Genomic DNA, 23,928 nt, shown 5'->3' with positions numbered 1-23,928 from the left:
GTTTGGGTGGTTATTTTTATATCACCTTTTGCTTGATTTCAGTGCCATGGAAGTCATATTGATGGGAAGATTGCAGAGGTTTGCATATGCATGTTGTGTGACTCCTAGGCTAGCGATAGGTTAAAGGACCAAGAAGGGAGGCGGGAGTAATGCTCTGTGCACCAATGGATGGCTGAAAGTTAGCAGTACTGGCATCTATCAACTTCACCATGCCTATGCTCATATTTGGTAAAATCTGCCAATTTTCATCACTGTGGTTATGCTAATAATATGCTCCTCCAGCATCTGATAAAACCATCTCAATTCCCTGGTGATTTTGGGGGCGAGGTGCAGAAGAGCCCAGAAGGGTAAATGTTTATAGGAGAAACCTACCATAGCAACAGAGTTGTCGTTAGTTGTCTGCTTGGGATCAGAGTGAGGCCAATTCAGGAGATGCAATTTTACGCAGTTAGCTTCCAGCAGCAATGCAATTCTTACTGGGCGGGGGGTGAGTTTTGGAATGGCGAATTTCAGTGCTGAACCAGGAATGTAGGAAGACTCAGTTTGGATAATCGCCAAATTGGAAATGTTCCAATTTAGATTTGCAGTGGCTTTAATTATTATTATTATTATTATTATTAGTTTATTACACTTTACAAATAACTGGCTTGGCAGGTGCAGGATCTTCCCATGAGGAGATTGCTATCAGAAATAGGCTGAGAGAAACAACAGAGGAAATTGGGACATAAGGGCCAGGCCAGGCCAGGCTGAGAAATCAAGCATATGTGTATAATTTTATTAATTTAGCAAAAATTTATATGCCACTTAAGTTACTTACACCAGCATTTTAGTGTGAATTTTTGCCAACATACACATTTTTGTATGCAATTTTGCTTGAAATACATATTTTTTGCGAAACAGTTTTCCCCAATATACTGAATTCTCTTACATCACTTTCACTATATATGCATATTTATGCATAGTTTAACCTAGTACGTACAATTTTGTACCAATCGCTTGACTGAAGAACTGCATTGCAAAATTCAAAAGAATGCCTGTTTCAAAGGAAGGCTGTGTTTTTTTGGTTCACGTGTTATTTCAGGCTAGGCATGTTCTCCTTTAAACTGAGTTGAATTCCTCCGCCATCCCTATTTCCCACCCAGGTCAGCTCTCTAATCCGTTATCAGAGAAAGCACTATATATTTGCAGCAAAAGAGTTAAAAGAGTTACCTTGAAGGAAAATGGCCTGAGCACAAGAAGTCTGTAATAATAATAATAATAATAATAATAATAATAATAATAATAATAATAATAAAATAAATAAAATTATACTGGACTTGTTCTATCGTGGTGCTGCTGGAGTAACTATGATGTGGCTGGAATTAGTGGAAGGATTTCACTGGGTAAATCTAATTCAGTTGCAGTACTGTACCTGCTTAACCTGGGGGTAAGTCCCACTGAGTTCAAGTTGACATGTATATAGGATTGAAGTTTTCTGATTTCTCCTTAGAACTAATAGGCTACTGTGCTGTGAGCATAGCTTTTATAACTAGCTCTGAATTTGCTGTAACAACGTGAATTGGAAGTCTCACTTCACGGCAAGGTTAGCACAGTTTAACGTCTCTGGTGTAGATGCTGGCTGCGTTACAGCTGCTGTATGCTTAGCATGTTTTCTGGAGAAAGCTTCAGTAGAAATCCACATCATGGTTTCTGCACAGCCATTTTTAGTAGCTCCTTGTGTTGCCAATTCTTTTAATTGTAATTGTAGTACACCTGTGTACTCTTTCACCTGTGGAACGCCCTCCCTGGGGAGGCTTGGCTGGCGCCTGCCTCCTTATCCTTCTGTCACACGGCAAAGACTAAATAAAAAATAAATCCAAGATTTTTAACCCTTTCATTCTTTCTGGGTATAATTGACCATAGCAACAACCAATAACAATAGTGACGTTTATTGCAAACTTATCTTTCTCTCTCTCTCTCAGGCCTTCCTAAATCAGTCCATTCTGTTTCTCCAGCTTTTAATTATTGCTGACTTAATTTTTTTTAGCAAAAAAAAAAAAAAAAAAAGAGCCAACCACACATTTAATATGGTTTGTATTCTGTTTTATATTCAATTTTTGCGTATTGCTCTGGTGTTCTTTGAATGTAAAGGTAAAGAGACCCCTGACCATTAGGTCCAGTGGTGGCTGACTGGGGTTGCGGTGCTCATATCGTTTTATTGGCCGAGGGAGCCAGCGTACAGCTTCCGGGTCATGTGGCCAGCATGACTAAGCTGCTTCTGGCGAACCAGAGCAGCACACGAAACACCGTTTACCTTCCCGCCGGTGTGGTACCTATTTGCACTTTGCACTCTAATTGCACTTTGACGTGCTTTCGAACTGCTAGGTTGGCAGGAGCAGGGACCAAGCAACGGGAGCTCACCTCGTCACGGGGATTCGAACCACTGACCTTCTGATCGGCAAGCCCTAGGCTCTGTGGTTTAACCCACAGCGCCACCCGCATCCTCTTTGAATGTAGAGCTGACTATAAATTCTGAAACAAACAAATAGGAACATAGGAACACGTCTTATACCAAGTCAGACCTTTGGTCAATTTAGCTCAGTATTGCCTAAAACAGCCGGATAAAACCACTCAAATAGCAGTCCACAGAAAATGTAATATGAAATAATGAACAGGGACATTTAAAAACTCCAGCCCAACGTCATTAATTAAAAGCAGATGGGAACAAAGTAATGTCTTTAGCGGTTTTTAAACAGGCTTTAAAAAGGAAGGCACATGTGCCTCCTGCAGAAGGGAGCTCCCACAAAGGTGGGGCCGCCACAGAAAAGGCTCTGTTCTTTATGCCTCCATCCTTGATGGTTGACCTCGATGGCAAACCTACGAGCAGGGCCAGTCGGTTGACCAGCAGGGCCTGCTAGTCGGTTTGAGCCCTGATGAAAACAAAATGCTTTTTTGTTGCAGCTCTGATTAATTGTATTGCATGAAGTTAATTAACTGTATTGTATAGTTGGCATACATGCACAACACACCTCAATGTGGCAGAATGTCACCAAAGCTACAAGAACCACTGCATCTTGGATTGTCACAGTATACAATGTACATAACAGCAAAGCTGGAAAAACAGCAGCGAGCATCAAATTTTTAGACATCAGCCCTGCAGAGGGATGGAAAGTAGGTCAAAATTCTTAGGTGTCAGAGCCAAATTTGAAGGCAGCTGGTTGACCAGCTGTTTAGGATTTTTCCAGCATTGCCTAAGACATTGCCTTCCTCTCTATTTCCTATTGTATTATTTGGAATTGACTAAAAAAAAACCCCACTCACTTAATAATATATTCTATGTCCCAAATAAATCCAAGACAGCTAGGGTGCATCTTGAGATGGTCTGGACGACTCTGCTGGAGTCATGACAAAACCAGTTGTGAGTATTTTTCACAAGTGTTGTAAAGCTATGGCTATATCGTATGCTTATTTTCAGTGGAGGAGTTCCAGTTGAATTCAGTGAGCTTACATCTGAGTAAACATGGAGAGAATCTAGCTGCAAGTTATTAGCTGTGCAATGATACATTTATGTAAAGGTAAGGTAAAGGGACCCCTGACCATTAGGTCCAGTCGTGACTGACTCTGGGGTTGCGCCGCTCATCTCGCTTTATTGGCCTGGGGAGCCAGCGTACAGCTTCTGGGTCATGTGGCCAGCACGACTAAGCTGCTTCTGGCGACCCAGAGCAGTGCACGGAAATGCCATTTACCTTCCCACTGGAGCGGTACCTATTTATCTACTTGCACTTTGACGTGCTTTCGAACTGCTAGGTTGGCAGGAACAGGGACCGAGCAACGGAAGCTCACCCCATCGCGGGGATTCGAACCGTCGACCTTCTGATCAGCAAGTCCTAGGCTCTGTGGTTTAACCCACAGCGCCACCCGTGTCCCCATTTATGTATTATGCTCAAAATTATTCCTCCCAGGGAGGTAGGTATAGGTTTGCAGCCTTAGACTGCCACTAGCGGTTCAGTAAAGTGTTCAGAGAGTTATGTTTTGCCTGTTTTTTAATTTGGGTATTAATTGTGTTTTAAAGATGTATTGTGATCTATGATTGCCAGTCTTATGTTTTCAGAAGATGTTTTTAAAAGCAACAATGATAAATCCTTGATAAAGTCTCATAGTCACTCGGACTGTTGCAATTTCAGCCACCTTGGTTCAGGGATTTGGAAAGAGAGTCAGGATTGTCAAAACAGGACATTGTATATGCTGCCGTTATGTGAGCTGCAGCAGAATGGAAACAAGAAACGAAGGCTGTGTTCACACTACACCTTTCAGGTACATTTGAAGCTGTAGTTTGCTAAGGTTTGCTTATTTCAGAAGCAGAAAACACAGGAGTGGCATGTCGGGGGAGAGAAGGGACTTTCTAGTGATCGTAGGGAGCAGCTTCCTTCTGCACTAGGACATTGTTTCATCTAGTACAGCACTGTCTACTCCGGCTGTGGACCAGCTCTCTCAGGTCTCAGGCTGAGATCCCTTCCCTTGCCCTGCTGCCACCAATGCCAGCAATTGAACCCGGGCCCTTCTGCATGCAAATATTGTGCTTTACCACAGAACTGTGGCTCCTGTCAAGGGATGGGAATTCCAGGGACGAGGCTTCAGCATCCTGCATAGACCCTTGCACCCCTGCCCTCGTGAATTGGCAGAAACAAAATGAATAATGCAGGATTAGCAAATCTGCTTGATTTGCATCATGTATGCAAGGTGCATAATTCAGCATTGCTCTATTTAGGGCAGGCTGCATGGAGACCCGCAGTGTGCATGCTGATTTCCACCTCACCCCCCCCTTCCTCAAACCCCTTTTGCCATTTGCTCTAAAATTATTTCTTCTTGCTGTGTCAGTTGATGTATAAGATCTTTTTTTCACATGATCTTTTTTTTTTTTTACATGCAACCTGTCAGACTGTGCATCAAAAAGACGGCAAAGATGATACAATATATTTTGTGGCTTGCTTCTGCCTATTGAAATTTGTTTTAGAAGAATTTGTACATTAAAAGGGCTCGTGGGAATAAGGATCCAAATGAAAGTTCAGGTGCTTTATTAATCTGTTCTAACGCAGCTGTGCCGGCTGAGGGTACCTGTGCCAAATCCTTTTAAGGCAGTGGAGCTGGTCCAGACCGTGATGAGGCTCTGCTCTTCTTCACAACCTTACGCAGTGACCCCAAGTGTAATAATTCCTCTTGAACCATCTGCTTCCCATTCTTGCCAGAGGGTTTTCTGCGGAACTCTTGCCTAAGTTCTGGATAAATGTAGGACACACAAGAATATCCGAACAGGCCTTGTCAGCAGAATCATCTTAAGGGAGATCTTGCAATATTGCATTGCTCCTTGAAACACATGGCTTCCCACAGATACTGAAAATTACAGGCAAGCCTGTGCTCTATTCGTTTGCTTTCAAAAGAATTTTTATTTGAGTAACTGCACGTGTAAACAAAACCATGCAGGTGGACTTCCATAAGCTTCTTAAATATAAAATGCATGTATTGCAAACTCTTAAATGGGTTTCATGCATGGATGTACACATGAACACACAAACGCACACAAATATGCAAGATTTATCTGTTAGAGAAAGCTGATTCACCATATATGATGCAACTGGAGCCCAAAATCCACTTAATGTTGCAAATGTTATTGGGCTATGTTTGGACGGCTGAGTGTTAGTTGCTTAGGTTCAGCTAGTGAAGCTCATTGAGAGGTGTCTACTTTTTTGGGTAAAAAAGCATCATCTGCAGCAAAATGGAACAGGACTATTGCCCCCATTCAACTAAAGAATTGCCAGCATTGCTCTGGGCGAGAAGGCAGTCAGTACTCCAGTTGCCTTTTCGATATCTTGCAGGACATCATATGAGCTCCATTTACCTGCTGCGGCTCTGCTCCAATGTCATCCCTTGGATATATTAGAGTCTGGCGCTTGCATTAGAGCAAAGAAAATAAGAAAAGCCCTGGTGGAACAAGTCAGAGACATATAGAGTCCAGCATTCTGTTCTAAGCTGAGAGATTCTAAGTTTTATCTTATATACATGCCCCTGAAAGTAATTTTACTCATCTCCTGTAATTTCTTCTCTCCTTCTCCTTTCACACTTAACTTGCACCCTATTCTCCCACAAGCTATTTCTGTCATTCCTCTTCCCTACCATTTAAACATATTCCTCCTTTCTTCTCTCATTTTCTTCCCTTCTAGCTATCACTATTATTATTATTTTTTAAAAAAATGTTTTAGTGTTTTATTATGTCTTTATATGTGCTGGAAGCCACTCAGAGTGGCTGAGGAAACCTAGCCAGATGAGTGGCGTATAAATAACAAAACGTTGTTGTTGTTGTTGTTGTTGTTGTTGTTGTTGTTGTTGTTGCCAGCCAGGGGCATATCAGAAGACAGGAGCCCTCTCCTATGCATATTGCCTCTGATATGGAGGTAATATGGCCATCATGACAAGTAGCCATAGATAGTCTTATCCGATATGAATTTGTTCGATTCCCTTTTAAAACCATCCATGTTGGATGGCCCCAAATGTATCTTTTTTAAAAAAAAATATTTTATTGAGTTTTGCTGCCAATGATGTCACCTTTCCTTATGAAGAGCTGCTCCAGCCCCTTGGTCTTATTTTGGTTGCCCTTTTCCAGCTCTACAATATTATTTTTGAGTCTTTTCTGTGCAGAATTGGGCTGTTAGGCAGCACAGTCCTGAATGTTTCTTCATGGCATGTTCTCCCTTGAAATAATCTCCTAAGAACAAAAAGTCATTGGGGTGCCTCATTACTGTGGTCGGATTTATTCCGTGCCACATTCCTCCCCCAAACCCCAAGCAAATTAATGCATTACGTATTTTATCCTTCTCTATTAGTTTTCAGATGTCAGTTGAAGAGGGTTTTATTTCAGGGGACAGCTGGGATCCATTGAATTATGAATTCGTGTTAACCGCTGGTGCTTCTGTTGGACGTATTTTGTTTTTCAAATGCTGTCTATTTAAAAAATGACTTCACCCTATCTCCCTAGTTAACTCAAGCCTTCTTCTGACTCAGCATGAAGCAATCACCCACCCAAAATGTTCCACATGGCATAATTAATAGTCACATCATTTTTACACAGCAATCTCAGGTATAACAGGAAATATTTTATATTATACACACACACACACACACAGAGAGAGAGAGAGAGGACAAGCCTCTTGCTCTCTTTCATTCCCTCATACTTTGGTCACCTTCGTTGATTGAAGGACGCCCTTCGTGACTAGAAATGGGAGATACATTTCTGAGGCAACAGTGTGGTTGTTTCAGTTTCTAAAAGAATGGTCAGTAAGACAAATAAAGCAAAACCCACTTCCTTCATCATACTTGGTATATTGACGCGGGTCGCGCTGTGGTCTAAACCACTGAGCCTCTTGGGCTTGCTGATCAGAAGGTTGGCTTTTCGAATCCTTCCGGCGGGGTGAGCTCCTGTTGCTCGGTCCCTGCTCCTGCCAACCTAGCAGTTCAAAAGCATGCCAGTGCAAGTAGATAAATAGGTACCGCCGTGGCGGGACCGTAAACTGCGTTTCCATGTGCTCTGACACTTGTCACGGTCCTCCGTGCGCCAGTAGCAGTTTAGTCATGCCCTGGAAAACTGTGGACAAACGCCGGCTCCCTCAGCCTGAAAGTGAGATGAGCGCCGCAACCCCATAGTCGCCTTTGACTGGACTTAACCATCCAGGGGTCCTTTACCTTTACCTTTTACTTGGTATATATACTAGAAACCCCTTTCTCTCCTTTTTGTGGGGTGGGGGCAGGATTTAAATTATTATTATTATAATCAAGTTTTCAAGGCAGATCTGCCCCTCTGCTCCCTCATGAACTCCAGCTGGGTATGAGGTAAAAGGGATGATCTGGGAGATTCCAGAGGTGGATGGACTGAGGGAAGCGAAAGGGAGAAAAAGTGGAGAGCAGCAAGATTCAGGGAAAGGAGGTAGAGACTTCAGTGTTTGTTGGGCAGAGAATGTGCGTGTGCCAATCTAGTAAATCTAGGTCAAATCTAGTAAAACAAATCCTTGAAAAATTGCGTAGTTTTCCCATTCCCCTCCCTGAAACCACCATCAAATCACAGATCAGAGCCGTCTCCATTGACTGACCCATAAATATCATGGATGTGGGACATGGATCATTATGGGTCTTCATAGTGCTTTGTTTCCTGCGCTCACTGGTTTGTAGTACCACCACTTCTTCTTCTTTGCTGCTCACAGGAGCCATTTTGTGCCGGCACCCATTAACACGTGCATCATTTAAAAAACTAATTAAAAGTAAAAAAGAAAAAAGCACACTAGATCTTCATAAGCTTTAAATGGGGTCACCTCAAAACCATATAGGTTAGCTGTGTGGTCCACAAATGTGCTCAGTGATGTCTTAGTGGGTTCCTTGCCCTCCTACATGAGGAAAATCATTAGGCGTGGCTGACATGGAAGTGCAGTTTATCTGGAGAGGGGCAGTGAGTGCTGTGCAAATGCACTGGCAGAACCTATCCAGCATGCATGTGCATGCACAGAGCTGACCTCTCCCCTCTCCTCTCCTCGCTGGTGCCAGCAGCGACTACAGTGCATGAAGTCCAACCACTTCAGAAAATCATCACCATCCAGGCAGATTTGTGCCCTGTGGAACACCTTCCCATCAGGTGTCAAGGAAATAAACAACTATCTGACTTTTAGAAGACATCTGAAGGCAGCCCTGTTTAGGGAAGTTTTTAATGACTGATGTTTTATTGTATTTTTAACATCTTGATGGAAGCCACCCAGAGTGGCTGGGGAAACCCGGCTGGATGGTCGTGGTATAAATAATATCCTCCTCCTCCTCATCATCATCAATATTTTGGTGATGCTGGGAAGCTGCAGATCTCTGTGTTTTTACTGAGCAGTGTTACCAACAGAAGCATTAATTTCTTGGTGGCTTTTGGGGGTACTCTGTGTAAAATCATTCAGCTTTTAATTTTACTGGATCTGACTTTTCCCCAGATCCCAAAACAAATTATGTACAGTCATACCTCAGGTTACAGACACTCCAGGTTGCGATTTTTGGGTTACAGACGCGCCAAAACCCGGAAGTACCAGAACAGGTTACTTCCGGGTTCCGACTGTCGCACACCTGCAGAAGTGCTAAATTGCGCTTTGCGCATGCGCTGAAGCACCGAATCACAACCCGCAGGTGTGGCGCTGCAGGTTGCGAACGTTGCGGGTTGTGAACATGCCTCCCGTGTGGATCATGTTCGCAACCCGAGCATCCACTGTATATGCATGCTTTATCTCTTTCTGTGCGGTGGTGATAATGGGAAGAATAGTCCAAGGTAGTCCAAAGGAAGAGAAGTAACCAGAGGAGGCACTGCCTATGGCACTCCTTCAAAATTCCAAATGTGTTCATGGGCTCAAAAAGGTTCGTTCACTCATGCTCACTTACGTATTTTCCCAGCTCACTGACAATCAGGACTAGCACCATGCTTTTTTGTTTTTAAAGCAAGACAAGATTCCTAGAAAACCAGATTCCACACTAGTTCCCCAACTGATTTATGGGATGTATGTGTGTACATGTACATAATCATAACACATGTGGCAGTGTTAAATGACAGCATTTCATCTTCTTGTGTAATATTCCTTTAAGCTGTTAGTGGCAGAATAGAGCTCTGAAACTGTTCACGGCTGTGGTTCTGGAGGAAGCCATCTAAACCATCCCAAAGGGGATCGGTTTTCTTACCAAATGACACTCAGTCAAACTGACTGCCTGAAGCCATATGACTAAGCTAAAACTAAAGAAACTTAGCTCTTCACCCCCACAAACTGCTTCCAGTGTACGTAATAGAATATAAAAGCAAATAGAAGCCCCTACAAATCATGTGTAGAACATGACTGAATTTCCAGAGGCAAGCTATGCAGTGACAAAACCCTGAAGATTTTATCTGTCGCGACACTTAAATGTTTGCTGTAGAAGTTATGGTCTTTCCCAAACCATGGACATAAGTCTGAGCGCATGTGAGGCTGGCCTGTTCATTTGCCCATAATTCTCTCACAGTCTGGGTGAAAAGATTGGTGGGGCATTAGAGTGTAGCTTCTGCATCCAGTAAAACAAGATATCTACCCAATGTATTTAATCTTCATATTTATAGCCTGCCTTTCTTCCATGGAACACAAGCATGGGGTTCCCAGGCAATCTCCCATCCAGACGCATCCCAGATGTTGACTCTACCCAAGTGCACTTAGCTTCAGCAAAAGGACTGCATGACTTGCCTGCCTTTGTAGTTTGGGAGGCACACCATAAATTACCTTTTCCTGCTCTGTATTCTGTTAATAGCTCTGGCTGTATCTAGCGCAGGTCCTACCAAGAGAAGACCCATTGAAAAGAATGGGCTCTCAGTAAAACATAGCTGGACACAAGCCATGGTTTGCCCTCTACATCCAAGGTTTTTCTTTCACAGATATCTTACCAGAGTGGCCCTGGCATGATTGTGTGTGTGTGTGTGTGTGAGAGAGAGAGAGAGAGAGACAGAGAGACAGAGAGACAGAGAGACAGAGAGACAGAGAGAGAATCCATTGGCTTTGCTGTTCCCATGGGGGGAAATCTCATTAAATCTAATGGGAGCTTTTCTCCATGCAAATAAATCACTTGGAAGGTTCATTGCGCTCAAGCAGTATATACATTTCATTTTCAAAAAGTAGAAGCGACAAGAGGCCCAACCAGATCAGGATCACAAAAAGGCAGAGGATTGCACACACACCCATGCCAATGTCCTAATCCAGAATGGGGCCTGCATTAAGGGCAAAGTAGGTGATTAATGTAATACATGCAGTTTAAATATTTTTCATTACTTTTCAAAAGTAAGTTTATACAGAATTCTGCAAAATGCGGTGTTATCAAACAGTTTCTGATGACGTTATACGTAGTCCATATACAGTTACGGATCAGTGTTGGAAAAAGACAAGACATAAAATAAAACCAAAATAGACAAAGCACAGGTATGTGAATGCGTGGAAGGTAGAGACTGGAACTATTTATAGCACAGACATTATGGTTAAACAAGACAGGGCAACAAAAACATGGGCTCCATTATACCAAGGGAAAGTATTTAAAGTATTCAAATGCCCTGAGTCACTTTAGCAGCCATATTTGTCTGTAAGCTGTGTGGGTGATGCTCAACCATGTTCCTCCTTGCTTTCAAATGAAACTAAATCAGGCCAAACAGGTACGAAATTGTCCCTTTTTTCTTTGGCCCCTAAGAACTCTCTGTTGATGGCTGCCTTCGGATGAGCCCTCACTCTTGCAAGTAAACAAGAGCAACAAAAGGATTTGCTCCAGTGCTTGCCTACACCGGTTACCAGTGTTCAGTAACTAGAAAATGTAAATACTATAACCATTATATTTGCTGATGTAATCTACCCATGTAAAAATGGTTCATAACACAGCAGTTCTGAAAGTCAAATATATCCAGATGGCACCTGTCTTAATGGGGAACCACAATACTTGTGGGAACATTTATTGTTTTTCTACGTGAAGGCAATCTCAGTTCAGTGTAATACTTGTGATTATTTTATTTTATTTTCCAGTGTTTTTGATCAGCTTTGCTGCAAAATATCTTCTCCTTGAAGCTGAACATTCACTATGTTCAATATCCTAGTGGTGGGTGGTGACCTTGCCAAAGTTTGTAATTCCCTCACTTGGAAGAAAACTGTGGTGACTTATAATTCGAGGTGAACATTGTGACCCTGAAAGTTCTTTTCCAGCTAGGATTGTAATCCCAACCAGAAAACAGCTCCTCCCGCACCCAACAGATTTGCTCTCATAAACATTGTTGCCTGTTTTGAAGAGGTTCATCGATGGAGGGGTTAGTAGTGCACTCACTTTGAAAGAACTTGCATTCTTGTTGACATGTCTTTGATAAAAATCTGATCAGCGGATGACAATGGCTAGGATCCAGTGGAGATACTAATCCATGTGCAAGTGCTCACAAGTCCCAAACTGTAAACTGCTTCTCTGAGCTTAAGGAAGTTTGGGAGTTCAGCAAGGGGCATTTCTGGAGAGGAAACCGGTGCATGCAATGATCTGATTTATGAAAGTGCATTGTGGTGCACAAGTACCGTAAACAGGATTCGGGTTAAACAAGACTTTTCCATGCAGGACACAAGAGCCAGTGTGGTGTAGTGGTTAGAGTGTCAGAGATCAGGGTTCAAATCCCCAGTCACTGGGTGACCTTGGGGCCAGTCACTGCATCTCAACTTAACCTGCTTTATGGGGTTGTTGTGGGGATTAAATGAGGGGCGAGAACTATGTTCACTGCTTTCAGCCCCTTGGAGAAAAATGTGGGACATAGATGCAAAAGAAACACTATTTTTTGCTCTATAGGACGCACCTAGTTTTAGAGGGGGAAAACAAGAAAAAAAAAATTCTCTCCCTCTCTGCGCAGTGCCCCTTCAGCAAAGTGGCAGGAGAAACGGAGCCCCTTCCATTTCTCCTCCCACTTCGCTGAAGGGGCGCTGCGCAGAGAGGGAAAGCTGCGCGGCACCTCTCCAGGCTTCAGCGAAAGCAATGCGAAGCCTCTAGAGCACGGTGGAAGCGCTCCCACTGCGCTTCAGAGGCTTCGCGTTGCTTTCACTGAAGCCATGGAGCCTGCATTCACTCCATAAGACGCACACACATTTCCCCTTAATTTTTGGAGGGGGGAAATTGTGTCTTATAGAGTGAAAAATATGGTAAATAAAATAAACGTGGGTCATCTTGATTTTAATATAAAGTGGGAGGTTGGGGGTGAAGCATTGACAGGTAGGAGAGGGAAGTGGAATCAGATTCCTCCCCCAAGCATCACTTGTTTTTAAATGCAGTTTTTGATCTCAGATCCCAGCTCAAGAAAAAGGCATTGGAAAGAAAGCAATTTTAGTGGGGAGAAGTGCTGGAGAGGAGGGCTTGGCTCTTGGCCTTGGTGTACTTTACCCCTCCACCACTGCCTGCCACTTTATATTAAGTTAATGGCAGCCTGGCTTCTGCACACTGGTCTGTTGCTGCTGGTTGAAGTTTGACCCTTACATCCTGTGTTTTCCTAGCTGTGCCAATCTCAGCCTACTGCAGATTAAGTTTACGTAGCAATTTCCATTCTAATTATCTGTTTTCAATCACTCGCATCTTACATAAACTTTCCAGGCTTCTTCTCTGCCACAGATGTGTATATATAATTAAACAATTAACATTGCCAACTCTGTGGTATTCAGTAGAAGTAACCAGAGTTCGTAAAGCACACTTGTATATAGATATATTTTTTAAAAAGCAACAACTATGGATTAAATTGATGGTGGCTGAATGGAAAGGAAGTGTAGAATGGATTTATCTCACATAGAGTATACATATCACACTGAAAACTGTAGAGAAACTGAGTGTTTGTGCAGTGGGAATGTGTTCCACAGGGATTCACAGTAAGGTAAACATTTCCATAAAGTGCATCTGTACGTCAGGACCTCTTGTCTGCATAGAGTCTCAAACCAGGGTCCTCTGGGAGCTGAGCTGGGGTTTTGCTCCTGTGACCTAAGATCCAAATGGCTTGCACAATTTATTTATTTCTTTATTTGTTTGTTAGTTCCATTTATATACCACTTTTCCTTCAGTGAGCTCAAGGTGGTATATGTGGTTCTCTTCTTCCCCATTTTATCATTGTGAGCTCAGGTTAGGCTGAGTGTCTGTGACTTGCCCAAGGTTCACTCAAGTGAGTTTCATGGCTGAGCAGGGATTTGAACCTCGATCTTCCAGGTCTAGTCCAACACTCAAGAGCTGATCCAAGTTTCATTGGTTCCATGTGATTAGGAAGTATCCTGGCGATGCTGTGAGTTACTAGGACTTTGTTGAATGGTATTAGTTGTTTTGATGAATTTGTTGTTGTTGTTTTGATGAATTTGTTGTTGCTTTATATGCTATTGTGTGATAGTATAGTGATCACAATGGGTTTTTGTTTTGTTTTTTGTTTTTTTTTAAATGCTATTGAGATTACTGGGTGGCGTTGTGGGTAAAACCTCAGTGCCTAGGACTTGCCAATCGTATGGTCAGCAGTTCGAGTCCCCGCGCGGGGTGAGCTCCTGTCTTTCGGTCCCAGCTCCTGCCCACCTAGCAGTTCGAAAGCACCCCTAAGTGCAAGTAGATAAATAGGTACCGCTTTCTAGCGGGAAGGTAAAACGGCGTTTCCGTGTGCTGCGCTGGCTCACCAGAGCAGCTTCGTCACGCTGGCCACGTGACCTGGAAGTGTCTTCGGACAGCGCTGGCTCCCGGCCTCTTAAGTGAGATGAGCGCACAACCCTAGAGTCAGACATGACTGGCCCTACGGGCAGGGGTACCTTTACCTTTTTATTGTGATTACTGCAAATCACTTTGAGCTCAACATTTGTTGTTGGGAAAGTGGAATACAAATGCTAAATCAGCTCATCATGCTTTTAAAAAAGAAGAAGGAAAAAGGCTGGTGGGCATGGGCCAAACCCTTAAAAAGGGTAAAGAGGACCCCTGACCATTAGGTCCAGTCGTGGCCAACTCTGGGGTTGTGGCGCTCATCTCACTTTATATTGTCCGAGGGAGCCGGCGTGCAGCTTCCGGGTCATGTGGCCAGCATGACTAAGCCGCTTCTGGCGAACCAGAACAGTGCACGGAAACGCTGTTTACCTTCCCACCGGAGCGGTACCTATTTATCTACTTGCACTTTGACGTGCTTTCGAACTGCTAGGTTGGCAGGAGCAGGGACTGAGCAACGAGAGCTCACCCCGTCGCGGGGATTTGAAACGCCGACCTTCCGATCGGCAAGCCCTAGGCTCTGTGGTTTAACCCACAGCGCCACCCAGAAGCAGCTTAGTCATGCTGGCCACATGACCCGGAAGCTGTACGCCGGCTCCCTCAGCCAATAAAGCGAGATGAGCGCCGCAACCCCAGAGTCGGTCACGACTGGACCTAATGCTCAGGAGTCCCTTTACCCTTTACCTCAGTAGGCATTAGGCCCATCCAATATAACTATTTAGATCCCAGCCTTACCCATTGCTTCATCATTCATTGTTCTAGCATGGGTCTGTGCACTGCCCCATTACCACGTGCTGGGGAAAAGAAATGGCTCTTCATGGGCAGGAAAGAAGGTGCTCTGCTCATCTGTGGTTTTGACGCCTTTTAAAGTCACCACTTTTTTTGGCCACAATTTGTGTAACAAATGGGTGCCAGAGATAGCATCTGTTAAAACCAGCTCCTATGGCCAAGGGGAGGAAATTAGCAGACTCTCCTTGGTCAACAAACCTTCATTATACCTTAAGACCCATGGCAAACAAGCAAACTAAAAGGACCACAGAAAGAAGTTCACACCTTATTCCCGCCCCGCCCCCCCCCCCCCGCCCCGAATTCTCAGGAAGGCAAAACCTGCTTTTTTAGGTGACAGGTGAAGACCCTTTTATTCTCCAAGGCTTTAAAGAGTGGACTGGTGTTGGCTGCTGCTTTTATTGGCTTGCAGAACAGGTTTTTGCTGCTCCTGTTCTTTCAAAACTCTTTGTGTGCGTTTTTAATTGTTTTATAATTAAAGTAAACAGTTTTGGACATTTTAAATAGAAAAAAGGATATGTAAATGTTTCAAACAAACAGAAATAAGCTTAAAAGAAAAGAAACGTTCTGTGCAGCATAGCAGGGGGAACATAGCTTTCTGGTGCCATTTTTAGTTAAACATCTGAGCTAGGTTAAGAGCTTTGAGAACTTAAAGACGAAAAGTCACTTTATCCAGGGATAGCCCACATATATATTGACCTGTTCTGACCTCTTTTTCTTAATGGTGACTGCTCCTGCTCAGGCTGCACAGAAAAAGCATTTTGGTTCCAGAAATTCATTCTGACCTTGCAGCTAAGATATAATTGATAGAATTCTACAGGGTGGGCTATTAGTGTGTGAAAACAGTTCGGTTCCAATGATCCCCAGGCATGGACCTCCAAATGGTGGAGGTGTCAGACGCCATCTTAGCACCCAGGCACCTTCACTTGTTCATAAATGGTTGAAAGCTAGGTGCAAAATGCGCCTGGCACCTGGCTAATTTTGAACACTGGTTTTAAGCACATCCAGTACACAGGACTTCATCCCCACAAAGAATCTTCAGAGTGCTACCATTCCCAGCACCATTAACAAACTACAGTTCCCAGGATTTGTTGAGGGGAGTCATGTGTGTGTGTTGCATGTGCAGTGGTGTAGATCTGCTGTGGCAAATGTTTCGTAGCTTGAGCTGTAGCAGAAAAGGCGCAGCTCCATCAGATACATGAAAGTGGACCACAGACGTTATACAGTGGTACCTCAGGTTAAGAACTTAATTCGTTCTGGAGGTCCGTTCTTAACCTGAAACTGTTCTTAACCTGAAGCACCACTTTAGCTAATGGGGCCTCCTGCTGCCGTCTCGCCGCTGGAGCACGATTTCTGTTCTCATCCTGAAGCAAAGTTCTTAACCCGAGGTACTATTTCTGGGTTAGCGGAGTCTGTAACCTGAAGCGTTTGTAACTCGAGGTACCACTGTATATGATATGCACATAGATCTAGAAGGAGAGGGGTATGGTAGAATCTGTGTTGCAGAATGAGATAAAAGAAGTGTATCCATATCTTTGTTGCCCTACTGATAGCAACGCAATTTGAGCAGCAACCATAAACAGACTAGGACCGTCTTCTCCAGCATTGGTGCTTGTCAAATGTTTTGGTCTACAGCTCCCAATTATTATTTGATTGTTTCATCAAATTTATACACTGCTTGATTTGTGGGGAAACCCTCAAAACAGTTTACAATAAAGAATAAAGCAATAATGGAGCAATCGATAGCTCCAGCCAGCATGAGTTGTAGTCCAAAACACGGGGACGGCACCAGGTGTATAAGATTGTACATGCTGTTGAGAAAGTCGGCAGGGAGAGTTTTTTTCTTCCTCTTTTTCAATGCTAGAACCTGGTCTCATCCGGTGAAGCTGAATGCCAGAAGATTCGAGACAGACAAAAAGAAAATACCTCTTCCTTTGGCTACTGCAAGTGACGGCCACCAGCTTGGGCTGGCTTTAAGGGGATCAGACACATTGATGGAGGATAAAGCTATCAATGGCCCCTTGTCATGATGGATAAGTTGCACTGCTTCCAGTATCAGATACAGTACCCAGAGGCCTCTGAACAGAGGTTTTTTTACGTTATTAAGGCACGGGCAACTTTCCAGGTGGCTAGCTTTCTGAGACCCATATAAATTCCCCATCGACATGTAAATGCTGGAGAATGGACAAGCATGCCACTGACCTTCGTTTATTTATTTTTTATTCCACTTTTTGTATAATTCATGGCCATAAAATATAGGAAGGGAATTTGCGAACAAGTTTGTTTATTATTCTTACCCAGATTTAGAATGTTACTAGTAACTTTCATTTGGCGTTTAGAAAACCTCTACCAGATATTGCTACAGGAAATTGTGTCTTGTTTTGTTTGTTTCATTAAAAAAGGGAAAAGGTGACACTTCAGCAAGGATCTGCTGGTGCTGTCAAAAATCCATGTTAATTCAGACAAGCTTAATTGGTTGTAAACACCTGTTTTGTTGTTGTTTATTAGTTCAGTGATTTTCAACTGAATGCAAGTTGAACTGGAAATCATTAGCTGACAGCAGATGTACGGATTTCATGATATAACTGTTCCAATTCGCTAATGACTTGACAAACCATTATTTTTTGTAAATGGGGTTTGTCCATGTGAGAAGATCTATGTGACCTGCGGAAAGACAGTAATTTTGCAACTCTCCCCCTGCTACCTGAATATGAGTAACACGTTTTTTACAATTTTGTATCCTGCAGGTTGGAAAACGTTGGGAAACTGGTACGAGAAGCCAATCATGATGGGATTAAAGAATCTAGCTGCCTTTCCGGGTGGTCTTCACCTTTTAAGCGTTTGTGTGCTCTTGCTGCTATTTCACATGGACAAAGTGCATGCAGAACATCCGTCCGAAAATGCCAGCAAAGAGGATGCGTGCACTGGTACCTATTTCTGTAAGAAAGGTGTGATTTTGCCAATCTGGGAGCCTCAAGACCCTTCCTTTGGAGATAAAATAGCAAGAGCTACCGTATACTTTGTGGCTATGGTCTATATGTTTCTAGGAGTATCCATCATAGCAGACCGCTTCATGTCATCCATAGAAGTTATCACATCCCAAGAAAGAGAGATCACGATCAAGAAATCCAATGGCGAGACCACCAAGACAACTGTTAGAGTTTGGAACGAGACTGTTTCCAACTTAACGCTGATGGCTCTGGGCTCTTCTGCCCCTGAGATTCTTCTTTCTGTCATTGAAGTGTGCGGCCATGGCTTCACTGCAGGGGACCTTGGGCCGAGCACCATTGTAGGAAGTGCTGCTTTTAACATGTTTGTCATCATAGCCATCTGTGTCTACGTTGTCCCTGATGGGGAGGTCAGGAAGATTAAGCACCTCCGTGTGTTTTTCGTCACGGCCGCTTGGAGCATCTTTGCCTACACGTGGCTCTACCTGATTTTGTCTGTCATATCTCCTGGGGTTGTCGACGTCTGGGAAGGCTTGCTCACCTTGTTCTTTTTCCCCATCTGCGTGGTGTTCGCATGGGTTGCGGACAGAAGGCTTTTGTTCTACAAGTACGTCTACAAGAAGTACAGGGCTGGCAAGCAGAGGGGCATGATCATCGAGCACGAAGGCGAAGGGCCACAGTCCAAAGCGGACATTGAAATGGATGGGAAGGTGGTGAATTCTCATGTCGAAAGCTTCTTGGACGGCACCCTGGTCCTAGAGGTGGACGAGAAGGACCATGACGACGAGGAAGCAAGGAGGGAAATGGCCAGGATCCTCAAAGAGCTGAAGCAGAAGCACCCAGACAAAGAAGTTGAGCAGCTGATAGAGCTAGCTAACTATCAGGTATTGAGCCAGCAGCAAAAGAGCCGAGCCTTTTACCGTATCCAGGCTACTCGGCTCATGACGGGAGCTGGCAACATACTGAAGAGGCATGCAGCTGACCAGGCAAGGAAAGCGGTCAGCATGCACGAGGTCAACTGTGAAGTGGCAGACAACGACCCTATCAGTAAGGTCTTTTTTGAGCAGGGCACCTACCAGTGCCTAGAGAACTGTGGCACGGTAGCTCTAACTATTGCTCGGCGAGGTGGCGATTTGACCAAGACCATCTCAGTTGACTTCCGAACAGAAGATGGCACAGCCAACGCTGGCTCCGACTATGAGTTCACTGAAGGGACTGTGGTGTTTAAGCCAGGCGAGATGCAGAAGGAAATACGGGTGGGCATAATTGACGACGATATATTTGAGGAAGACGAGAACTTCCTCGTTCACCTCAGTAATGTGAAAATGTTATCTGAGGAGGGAGAAGACGGTGTTCTGGAGGTCAACCACATTGCAACCGTGGCTTGCCTGGGGTCGCCTGCTACTGCCACTGTCACGATCTTTGACGACGACCACGCTGGCATTTTTACCTTTGAGGAGCCAGTCACTCACGTGAGTGAGAGCGTGGGAACGATGGAAGTGAGAGTGCTACGGACATCTGGAGCGCGAGGAAATGTTATTGTGCCCTACAAAACCCTCGAAGGCACGGCCAAAGGGGGCGGAGAGGACTTCGAAGACACTTGCGGAGAGCTTGAGTTCCAGAACGACGAGATTGTGTAAGTACTGCTAAACCTTTGTGGCTTGTCAACAGTTCAGGTATACTTGCAATCATATCTGGTAAAATGTTATCGTCAAAGTTCATGCTGAATCAAATGCTGGGTGCTCTTGTGTGCAAAATATAGAGGAAGCCATGGCACCTTAGGTGCTGTGTGTGTGTGTGTGTGTGTGTGTGTGTGTGACTGTGACAAACCCATGCAGATTCCCCATGTTATGAAGCTGTGTGCCTGTCAGAGAGCGCTGTCAAAAGGAGTGAATCCCAGAGGTGTGTCTGTGCATTGTTTCGAAAGTCCACATGACTGTTGTGTGGAAATTACCAGCCTTTTCAGAGATCCCAGGTGGGAGTAGCTCTAAACAGTACAAGGTGAAAGCAATGTAGAAATCGTAGACTCTTTTCCCAGGCACACTTGAGCTCATCAGGTATGTGGCTAGGAAGATCTTGCTTTCAGAGCTTTTCTGGGATGGCCCTGCTGTTCCCTTTGCAAAAAGCAGCCTGAGACTAATAAGCACCGTCAGGTTGCAAGTTCAGAGAGGGCTGTCGTTAGCCTTTGTGACATCATGAAATATTTATGCCCTGCGCTTTCAAGTTAATGTTGCCACGTGGGGGAAAGTCCAATTAGGCAAGGCAGCCAGGTTTGACAGTTTACAGACGGGGAAAGAGGCTAGGGAGGAAACATTGCTGATAAGCATTTCCTGGCAACTAGGGACAGAATTTCCCTCTATCGTTTCTGCACAAAATTGTAAATATATTGTTGTCTATTTATTGTATGGTGAAGGGAAGGGAAGGGAAGTAATGGAAGTCTGAAGGACCACCCTGCAAATCAAATAATACTTCATTCTATATACTTCAGTGTGAAGGAAAGAGGCCACTGCCCATCTCAAGTTCTAGTCCTTCATGAAAACAAACTATTCCTAAGGCAGAACCGCTTGTGAATAATCGTGCACCTTGCATTAACTCTGGAGATTATGGACCAGTTCCCTATTAAAAGGAAGTCTGTTGAGACCGGCACATTGAATGCTTAACATTAAGTTTTGTGACTTAGTTTATGCATTCACATAATGAATTTGCATCTTGTTGCCGTGCATAATGTGGAGGTAGAAATTGTTCTAGCAGTGGTGCTGATAAATAAGTGAAGGGCTTAAAAAAATTATTTTGGGAGGGCGCCAACCTGTGGGATGAAAGACTCGTTTCCTTGTTCAATATTTACATGTGTTCAGAAGCGTCACCTAAGCAAAATGCTTTGAGTCCCCCACCTACCTGCCCATTGGGTAAGCTTGGTTTTCATTACGAGGTTTTTCTTTCTTTCTTAAGACCATCAATGTTGATGGCTATATTTCCCTGCTGGCATCATTGGGCAGTGATTGATAACTTCGACAACGTTCTAGTGTTTTTGGATTCAAGCTGGCTGTTGTTTTAGGTTTAAAATGGTTAGAGATACCTGAGACGCAGGGACGTGACATTTCTGTTGCCTGCCCCACCCTTGAAGTGTGACTTACCCCATCTCTGGGCCCATTGTGCTTCTGCACATTCATGATCATGTTTGCTGAGAGTCCAGTTTTCTGGCCACATGCACTTAAGACATTTACGCCCCATTTAAACACCTATGTGCAATGCATTAATGCAGCAGGTTCATTATGTGGGGCAGCTGCAATCCTGTGCTACACGCTGAGGTATAAATGGAAAACTGCTTGAATATATATATATTAGAAGGGGTAAAGGTAGTATTCTAGATGCCCTGAATCTTTTATTTTCCTTCTGAATCAATGCATGGTATTCTGTGGAATCAGGATGAATAAGAGCAAGTGCTGTAAGGAGTTTTACGGTGGTTTAAAACTTTGTGCTGAAGGTTTTAAACTGCCTTGAAGAAAGAAAAAGACAAACAATAGCAAAGGAGGAGAGGAAGTCAAGGTGTAAAATATCTGAACTGGAATCAACTAACTGGTACACTAATGGAAACCAGGGGAAGGACTCCAAGCCAGTGGGGGGTGCAGGGGGGGGGGCGGCCGCACCGGGCGCAACATCTGGGGGTTAGGGTTAGGGGGCGCAAATCCACGGGTTAGGGGGCGCAAATCCACGGGTTAGGGGGCACAAATTACTTGCCTTGCCCCGGGTGCTGACAACCCACGCTACACCACTGCTCCAAGCTAACACATGTGTCCAGGAGGTGAAGGGGGATAGTTTTGTTGTGCTAGCAGAAATACTTGATGTTGCATTTGACCTTATGAAGTTATGGCAAATTCAAATTGATATCTGTTTTATCTGGGAGGTTCTGTAGATGTGTGAGTTCAGGTGTGTGCAAAATGCAGCCAGTGTGTTATGTACTGAAGTGTATCAGGAAGGCAGAACTTTTTTGAGCAACTAGTCTTTGATCTCTCAAGACTTATCTGCTGTCTCAGTGAATCTGTGCTTCACTTAGTTTTAAAGAATTCATGTGTTTTCACCAGGTGCAAACCAACAAAGACCACAATATACATCCAGACCGGCCTCTCTATTTTGGGGGAGAGAAAGGGGGGGTTACCATATCAGCAAAGCAGCAGCAGCAATGTCAAAATTTATGAAGTTTGCTACTGGCTTTTAAAAAGAGTGTGGTGAGCCTATGGCCCTCCAGATGTTGGATTTAAACTCCCATCAACCCAGCTTGCATGGCCAGTGGTCATGTGGTTCAGAAACATATAGACAATTTTAGAATGGGCTCAAAATGTGCTGGTTTTCCTGGTGCCAGCCAGGGTGAACTGTTGAAAGAAAATGTGCTGGCGGTCATGGAAGACACGAAAAGAAGCACATATCTGTCTAGTTTGGACCCAAAGTGTGAGAATTCAGCATAGATGGCACTTGGTTTTCTCAACATTAGGGAACTGTTTAAAAATTTTTGCCTAACTGAGAAACCATTATTTCCGGAAGACCACGCAGAGATTATGTGCCTGAAGCCCGTTCACTGGTTCAACTCATTTGCTATGATCTCAAGCTGGCATGGCTAATTTTAGAAACATAGAGAATAATTTGAAATATGTGTGCAGATCGAGTTGCAACATTTCACACACACACATATACACACATACCTGGATAAGAGTAGTAGACCTCTCCTGGTACTCTTGCAAAAGAGGCTTTGTGCTGCCCCAGCAGTGATACTCTATATTTTATTGATTGGTGTAAGATTGCAGCCATGATAAGAAACCTTTTCTAAGAGACGAGTATCAGAGCAACACAGGCAGCTAAGATAGGCTAGTAAATGAAATGAATGAAGGCTTAAAAAAAAAAGCAGCACTCGAAAGATGTGGCCTAATTTTTAGAGGTGCTCAGAGCCAAGAACTCTCGGTGAAAAATCAATAGGCGTTATGGGTGCTTCGTTCTTCTGAAAATGATCCTCTTTAGCCTCTGTTATGCATTTCCCCAAGGCCCAATTATATAAAGCAAAGTTGCCTCGCCGTGTCCACGGAGGCTTGCCATCCATCAGAGGACGTTTTGTGGTGTTTTCTTCTCCACGGTCTATCAGACAGCTTCGGAGTAAAGTGAAAGCTTTTGTTTTACTCCAAGGGTTAGGGAACCATGGACAGCTTTCTAGATGCTGCTGAATTGCAACTCCCTTCAGACCCAGCGAGAATGGCCATTGGCCAGGGGTTATGGGACTTGTAATTCAGCAACATCTGGAGGGCCCAAAAGTTCCCTACACCTGCTTTGCACCACATAATGGACGTGCATTCCAGTGAATCGGCTTCTGTCTCAGCTGCCAGCCTTCCCACTCCGCTAATGTTTTTGAAGGGGGCTGTTCCTTTTTAAAAATTTTATAAGTGCCGCCTGATTATCATGTGCTGAGACTTACATTAGCTCCTGAAATGAATATGTTAATAATAAATAGGGCTGCCTCTGAAGATGGTTCAGAAACCTCAGCTAGTGCAGAACTGGGTGGACAGGTTTTCTCACTGGGACAAGACAGTTTAAGCATATTACACTGATCCTGGCCCAACTGCACTGGTTGCCAGTCAGTTTCCAGGCCCAATTCAAAGTGCTGGCTGATCTATAAAACCTTAAGCAGCTCAGGACCGGAATACCTCAAGCACGGCCTTTCCACATATAATGTGTCCCAGACTCTGCAGTCATCATCTGAGGCCCTTCTTCAAGTGCCTCCTCTATGTGAGGTCTGGAGGGTGGCAAGATGCAAACAGGGCCTTTTCTGCAGTGGCTCCCCATTTGTGGAATGCTTTCCCCAGGGAGGTTCACCTGGCACCTTCATTGTATATTTGTAGGTGCCAGGCGAAAACATTCCTCTCAAACCAGC

At 44.0% G+C, this 23,928-nt stretch overlaps 1 protein-coding gene across 6 annotated transcripts in view; it reads left to right on the top strand.

The window, feature by feature from the left end:
* Positions 1-23,928, top strand: part of SLC8A1 (solute carrier family 8 member A1) — a 303,786-nt gene that overhangs the window by 43,785 nt on the left and 236,073 nt on the right. For all 6 annotated transcript variants that reach the window (XM_081903817.1, XM_081903820.1, XM_081903816.1 and 3 more), the window contains exon 2: positions 17,814-19,650. In XM_081903817.1, coding sequence (XP_081759943.1) covers positions 17,852-19,650 — 1,799 coding nt within the window. In that variant the 5' untranslated portion in view covers positions 17,814-17,851. The remainder of the gene's footprint in view (positions 1-17,813; positions 19,651-23,928) is intronic.

This window comes from Podarcis melisellensis (assembly GCF_964234715.1).
Source record: "Podarcis melisellensis genome assembly, chromosome: 3".
NCBI classification, from domain to species: Eukaryota; Metazoa; Chordata; class Lepidosauria; order Squamata; family Lacertidae; genus Podarcis; species Podarcis melisellensis.
Note: the sequence above shows the minus strand (reverse complement) of the source record. Positions and strands in the feature narration are given on the sequence as shown.